At 50.3% G+C, this 7084-nt stretch overlaps 1 protein-coding gene across 4 annotated transcripts in view; it reads left to right on the top strand.

The window, feature by feature from the left end:
• The window catches only part of FBLIM1 (filamin binding LIM protein 1), a 27500-nt gene extending 22437 nt beyond the window's left edge, over positions 1 to 5063 (top strand). For all 4 annotated transcript variants that reach the window (XM_010850038.1, XM_010850036.1, XM_010850035.1 and 1 more), the window contains one exon: positions 3594 to 5063. In XM_010850038.1, the coding sequence (XP_010848340.1) occupies positions 3594 to 3707 (114 nt within the window). In that variant the 3' untranslated portion in view covers positions 3708 to 5063. The remainder of the gene's footprint in view (positions 1 to 3593) is intronic.
• The last annotated feature ends 2021 nt before the right edge of the window (positions 5064 to 7084 follow it).

Genomic DNA, 7084 nt, shown 5'->3' with positions numbered 1-7084 from the left:
TTCTGGATCAATCAGTGGCCAGGGGCTCTTATTGATAATCTCTGGGGCCAGGGAGGCCATTGGGATTGATTGTGTGCATGCTCAGTCACTCAGTCATGTCTAACTCTCTTCGAGTCCATGGATTGTTGCTCACCAGGTTCCATAGAATTTTCCAGACAAGAATACAGAAGTAGGTAGCCATTTCCTCCTCCCAGGGGATCTTCCCAACCCAGGGATCGAACCTGCATCTCCTGTGTCTCCTGCATTGGCAGGAGGATTCTTTACCACTGAGCCAACTGGAAAGCCCCCTGAGCCGCCAGGGAAGCCCTGATACAACCATAGGAAGGACAAAAGGAATGCTGGGCACACATACCACAGATGTCCTTTTAGGGTGCTACGAAAGAGCAAGTATAAATCCGCTTTGGGGCGAAGAAGGCAGCAATTAAGTCAAGTGATCAAGATTGGTACAATCGAAGCACTCTTACTTGATTTGATTTACTAATTTATTTTTGCCTCTGCTGGGTCTTCCTGGCTGCACAGGTTTTCCTCTGGTCGTGGTGCACGGGCTTCTATTGCAGTGGCCTCTCTGGTTGGCTGCTCTAGGGTGTGTGGCCTCCATAGTTTCAGTCCCCCAGCTCTAGAGCACAGGCCCAGTAGTTGTGAATCAGTTGCTCTGAGGCATGTGGGATCTTCCCAGATCAAGGCTCGAACCGATGTCTCCTGCATTGGCAGGCGGATTCTTTACCTCTGAGCCACCAGAGAAGCCCTCAAAGGCACTCGTAGAGGAGGCGGTGCTTAACCTGGGTTTTGCAGGATGAGTAGAAGTTTGCCACAGAGTCCAAGGGGGAAAAGAAGTCCAGAAAGAGGCAAGGGCCTATGAAATCCTACTGTAGCACAAACGGCCTGAAGAATAGGAGGAAGTGGAAGTTTCTAGCTGTGTCTGGAGTGTAGACTGCTGGATATAGAGTGAGGCCAGAGAGAAGGAAAGGGCCCCAGGGGCCAAGCTAAGGAGTCAGCCTCAGGCTGCATGCAGGGAGTGGTGAGGCTGAGGTGGTGAGGCTGGTTAGAAGCTGGTACAGCGGTTCCAGCAAGAAATGCCTGGAGAAACACACAGGCCTCTCACTCAGAAGGATCCTCTGTTTGCTTTGAAGTTCTGCTGTCATTTTTTAAAATTCTTCATTTTTGAATAAGGGACTCTGCGTTTTCATTTTGCCCCAAACTCTGCAAATTATATAGTCAGTCCTGCCGGGCAGGCTCTAAGAATCCACCCTTATCTCTTCCTGTCTTCCTCATGTCACTGATGTTTTGGTGATGATGACAAAAAGGTATCACCTAAGTGGGGACTCCCAGAGCAAATCTCTCTCTTTTTTTTTTTTAAATTTTAATTGGCATATGGTTGCTTTATAGTGCTGTGTTAGTTTCTGGTGTGCAGCAGAGTGACTCAGTTATACATATGTATATTCTTTTTCATAATTTTGCCTAGAAAATTCCATGGATGGAGGAGCCTGGTGGGCTACAGTCCATGGGGTCTCAAAGAGTTGGACACAACTGAGCGACTTCACTTTCACTTTTCACTTTCCATTATGGTTTATCACAGAATATTGAATATAGCTTTCTGTGCTGTGCAATAGACCATGTTGATCCATCCTATATGAAATAGTTTGTAACAGAGCAAATCTCTTAATTGGCCAGTGAGATTCCAAACGTTTATTCACTCACATTTAAGCAGAGGTCTGGAGCCAAGAAGCCATTTTCACTGAGAGTGACCTGAGAGTTTAATCAAGAAGTTGACACACTGCTTCATAATTATGTTGACGTGTTGGTTATAGTTCAAAGTTCGGCTGATAACATATCTTGAAAGAACAGCGGTGAAATTCAGATGTTGTTATCCCTGCCATAGCCCACATTAGGTCCAGTGGTGACTGGCATTTCATGGGCCTGGATGGTGAGCAAATAAACCCTCCCTGCTTCTCCTTGGTCAGCTTATTGGGAACATTGCCCAGGCTGCTGCAGTGAGTCAGAGTTTGGACTCTAGCAGCTGCATTTCAGAAAGTAAGGCTTCAACCGCAGTGGCCTGAGCAGATGTGGGTCTGTTTCTCTAGGAAGGGAAGTGGGTTTCAAGGTGCCATCCACATTCTTCTCACCATTCCTGACCTTTTTTTTGGCTGCACTGTGCTGCCTATGATCTTAGTTCCTCGACCAGGGATCAGACCCACACCCCCTGCAATGGAAGCTCAGAATCTTAACCAATGGACTGCCAGGGCATTCCCTGTTCCTGCCTACCTTGTGGTCCATGTTATTTCTTAAAATTGCTAGAAGAGTAACAACGCTTTCATACTCAGCTAGTATTTTTCAATATAAAATGCTTTCATACACATCACCTTGAAAAGTAGAAATGTTAGTTGCACAGTCGTGTCGACTCTTTGCGACATCATGGGCTGTAGCCCAGCAGGCTTCTCTGTCCATGGAATTTTCCAGGCAAGAATACTGGAGTCGGTAGTCACTCCCTTCTCCAGGGCATCTTCCTAACCCAGGGATCTAATCCTGGTCTCCTGCATTGCAGCAGATTCTTTCTGAGCCACCAGAGAAGCCCCTTATTTAATCCTAATGATGAGCTTTTGATACCGGAGTTAGTGTCTTCATTTAAGAAGAGGAATCTGAGGGTGAACAGAGTGGTTTTTCCCTGTGTTCTGGGCGGGGTCTGACAGCTGTCTGCAACCTGATAGCTCCTTCTCAGGCTCTGTGACTTGGTCATAGTTGAGGTGTTTCCTCATTTGATTCTAATTTAGAAGAGGTCACATGTGCCCCTTTGGGACTTTAGGTTTGGCCCTTGGTGCTCTCAGAATGCCAAACAAGTGGCTGTTAGGAATAGCCCAGATCCTGGCATTAAATAGCCCAGAGTCACCTTGAGAGACTCGAGGTGCAGTTCCAGAGAAAAGACACACAAGGGCGCCCTCCCAGGCTGGCGTAGCTGGATCAGGATGGCTGGGACTCCCGAGTTGTCTCTAAGATCAGCCTTTTTCTGGTCTCATCCTTTCGGCTCTAGGGAACACCAGCCATGCCCTGAGCAGGTCTCTGGACGGTCATCATTCTTGTTATTTCCTGCATTTGCCCAAGTGAGGCCCAGATGAGGTGCGGGCTTGTGGCAAAATGGTAAATTTAGCAAAGTCCAGGCCCTGAATCCCCATCTTCATTCTAAAATCTTTTGGGGATTTAAAAGTTGGAAAAATGAAGGTTTGTACCAGTGTTGAAGCTGTATTAACAGTAGAACAACAAAAAGACCCCTGGACTCTGAGCCTGAAAACCCAGTCCTATCCTAGCTCTGGAACCAGCTGTGACCTGGGGTGGATGCCATCCCTCACTGGACCTCAGAGGGGGCTTTTAAGACCCTTTCAGCCCTTTCCATGATCCCCTAGGGGGTTTCTCCACCAAAGGGCCCCCTCTTCTCCCAGTGTCCTGGATTCTCCTCTTGGGTGATTCAGTTAATTTCCTCCATGGATGCTCGCAAGTCCCACCTGCTTGGGCTCCATGCTGCAGGGCTCAGGCATGGGGTCTCAGGCTCCAGGTTGCAGGGCTCAGGCCTGGGTCCATCCACATGTGTCTTGTTCCCGCAGGACTGCAGGGTCCTCCTGTCTGTGGAGCCCACGGACCAGGGCTGCTACCCGCTGAACAACCGTCTCTTCTGCAAGCTGTGCCATGTGAAGCAGAGTGCTGCGGGGTGCTGCTGAGGGCACCCTTGGGCCAGGGGCTGCGGCTGCACACTAGCCCTGCTTGTTGGGGCCCCTTCCCTAACTGTGTCCCTTCCCGACCTGTTCTGGCATGCCTTCCTTCCAAGCCACACACAGGGACCAGCTTGCAGCTCCGCCCATCACTTCAGCCACTGAGCCCCGGCCTCCTCCCAGCTCAGAACACCCTTCAGACTCTCAGCGGTTCCTTCTCTCCTCTGGGCACCAGAAGGCTTTCGTACTGTGAACATCATGCCCGGGGTTCCCACCTCCGCCGTTCTGGCCCCTCTTGAGCACTGGTCTCGACCTCCATTTCCAGGGGTCAGTTGGGTGAGTCTCCATTGAGCACCCTGTGTCCATAGCAATGATCCATGAGCTCTGAGCGTGCTGAGCTATTAGAGTACAACCCCAGAGTCCTTTAAAAAGCACTATTTTTAACATTTGAAGGTTAAATGATGAGAAACATACTTTGGATTTTGGGGGAAGGTGGGGAAATACCTTCCATTGTTCATAAATGTACAAGATAGTGACCCTCCTGGTGGCCTGGACTTCCCACCTCGAGGCCGTGTTGACATGGGGCTCAGGCCCAGGCATGAGCCTGCACAGCAGCGGCAGGAGCAAAGGGTGACACGCTGGCAGCCAAGGACGACATCAGCAACTCCTCCAGCTGCCTTCTGGCGCCTCCTCCCGTGTGCAACAGTGATTCTGCAGACACAGATTAAGTGCCTCTTGCTAGCCAGGGAGCGGAGCACAGGAGCCCTTGGGCGTTCCTCCTGCAGCCTTGATGGGGGCTGTGCTCACACACACACACACACACAGTCCTCCAGGACAGTAACAGGGGTGTCCCCCAACCCCTGCTCGGGCCCTTCAGCCCAGGCTGCCCTGTGACCACTGCCCAATCAAGGCCACACCTCTAAGATTCTTTTCCCTTTTAAGAAAAAATCACTTGTTGCTTTGTAATTCTAAAACATTTTGTAGGGCATGAACACATGAACAAAAGGTGCTTTCCTCCCTGGGGTCGTCTCAATGTACCACGTGCTCTTAGGAGGCTTCTCGGAGCTCCAAGTACCTGGAGGGTTTCTGTGTAGGGCCCCTTAAGGGCTTCGGACCAGAGCAGAGCTTCTTGCCTGAAGCTTAGAGCAGCAAGTCCCAAACTCCAGGCATTCCCATAACTTCCACAATTTTTATCATATGAGGACCTCCTGTTCTCTCACTTCCGTAATATTTTCTTTAACTCAGCATCCTTTTTCTTTTTACTCACTTAACCAATTTAGTCTTATGCTAACTAAGCAATATATCCACACAGCCACATGTTGATGTGCTAGTTATACATGAAAATAAATGCATAACTATTCAAACTTTGTCTGTGTTCCAAATAAGATCTCGCCTCGTAAATGCTGGCCTTTGCTTAGTAACATCAGCAAATCTCAGGACAGCTGCTCTGTGTGCATATGTGTGTGTGCGCGCACTCAGTTGTGTCTGACTCTGCAACCCCCTGGACTGTAGTCCTCCAGGCATCTCTGTCCATGGAATTTTCCAGACAAGAATACCGGTGCAGGTTGCCATTTCCATCTCCAGGAGAATCTTCCTCACCCAGGTATCAAACCTGCCTCTCTTGCATCTCCTGCATTGGCAGGCAAGTTCTTTACCAGCTGAGGCACCAGGGAAGTCCCCAGTGTGACATGAATGTCCAGCAAGTACCTATACCCTCTGTCCCAAACTGGGGCTCTTCTCAGCAGATAAAGGGACTCCTGTCCCTCCTGATGGCCAGTGATGCAGATTTACACCAGCCAGCACACAGGTACAGCTGTTCTTGGGCATGGCCACCGGCAGTGAAGCAGCTGCTGGGTGACCAGGGTGTGGAAGCCCTCCAAAGCCACCGAATCCTTTAGCAGAGTCAACACCACTCCCTGGATGTGCTCTGCACATAAGCCACACTCCCGTGAGCTTGCTCACCACCAGTTGGGCATGGTGAGCGCAGCTCCAGAGAGAAGCATGTGGGACGTGCTCTCAGTTCACAAAACTGGGTTTATTATGCCGGCTGCAGCAGGGTAGGCTGGGGGGCTGCGCTGGATAAGGAACGGCAGGGCGTCTTAGTGAGGGCTAGGGGGCTTGTAGAACATGGCCAGGTATTGAGGGATCTGGGGAGGACTTAAGGATGCAGAGGTTTGCTCCGGATGTGTGCTGTCAGGAAGCAGCAGGCATTCTGTGGTTGAGAAGCTCGATTCACTGCTCTCCTGAATGAGACGCTGCAGCTGCGGTTGGTAGGGGAGCAGCAGAGGCTCACAGGATGGGAGGGTATTGGAGATTCTTGCAGCTGGCCCAGAAGCTCTGGGCTCCAGGACCTGCCTCCAGGGCGCTGTGAGATTGGCACCCACCAAGGCTCAGAGGTGAGAGCCAGGCTAGCGGCTTCCCCGGCTGTCAGGGGCACTTTTCTCTCCTAGTTTGGTTTGTTGTAGTTTCTCCTGTCATTAAATTGTCATCTTGTGCTGTAATAACACATGTTGCAGCCTGTTTCTGGTTAGTTGTGTTTGGAAGGGTGGTGTCTGGATGAAATTCTGGGAGATGCCTGTGTCTTCTGAGCCACACGTTTATAAATCACTCCGTAAAGGTGTGCTTTCCCGGTGGCTCAGCTGGTAAAGAACCTGCCTGGCAATGCAGGAGACACAAGAGATGCAGGTTCCATCCCTGGATCAGCAAGATCCCCAGAGGAGGAAATGGCAACCCACTCCAGTATTCTCGATTGGAGAATTCCACAGAAAGAGGACCCTGGCAGGCTACAGTCCATGGCGTTGCAAAGAGTCAGACACGACTGAACGCGCGTGCACACACACACACATCATTCGTTGCTCAGTCGTGTCCAACTCTTTGCAACCCCATGGACTGCAGCACGCCAGGCTTCCCGATCCTTCACTATCTCCTGGAGTTTACTCAAACTCTTGCCCATTGAGTTTGTGATGCCATCCAACCATGTCATTCTCTAGGGAGATTTCAGCAATATAGTAAGCTAGTCACAAAAAGACAAATACTGTATGAGTCCACATATGTGAGGAGAAGGCAATGGCAATCCACTCCAGTACTCTTGCCTGGAAAATCCCATGGACAGAGGAGCCTGATAGGCTGTAGTCCATGGGGTTGCTAAGAGTCGGACATGAGTGAGCAACTTCACTTTGACTTTTCACTTTCATGCATTGGAGAAGGAAATGGCAGCCCACTCCAGTGTTCTTGCCTGGAGAATCCCAGGGACAGAGGAGCCTGGTGTGCTGCCGTCTATGGGGTCGCACAGCATCGGACACGACTGAAGTGACTTAGCAGCAGCAGCCACATATGTGAAACCTTAGAATAGGCAAATTAATAGGATGGTGGGGTAGGGGTTTTGG

This window comes from Bison bison, unplaced genomic scaffold, assembly GCF_000754665.1.
Source record: "Bison bison bison isolate TAMUID 2011002044 unplaced genomic scaffold, Bison_UMD1.0 scf7180017864289, whole genome shotgun sequence".
Taxonomy (NCBI): domain Eukaryota; kingdom Metazoa; phylum Chordata; class Mammalia; order Artiodactyla; family Bovidae; genus Bison; species Bison bison.
Note: the sequence above shows the minus strand (reverse complement) of the source record. Positions and strands in the feature narration are given on the sequence as shown.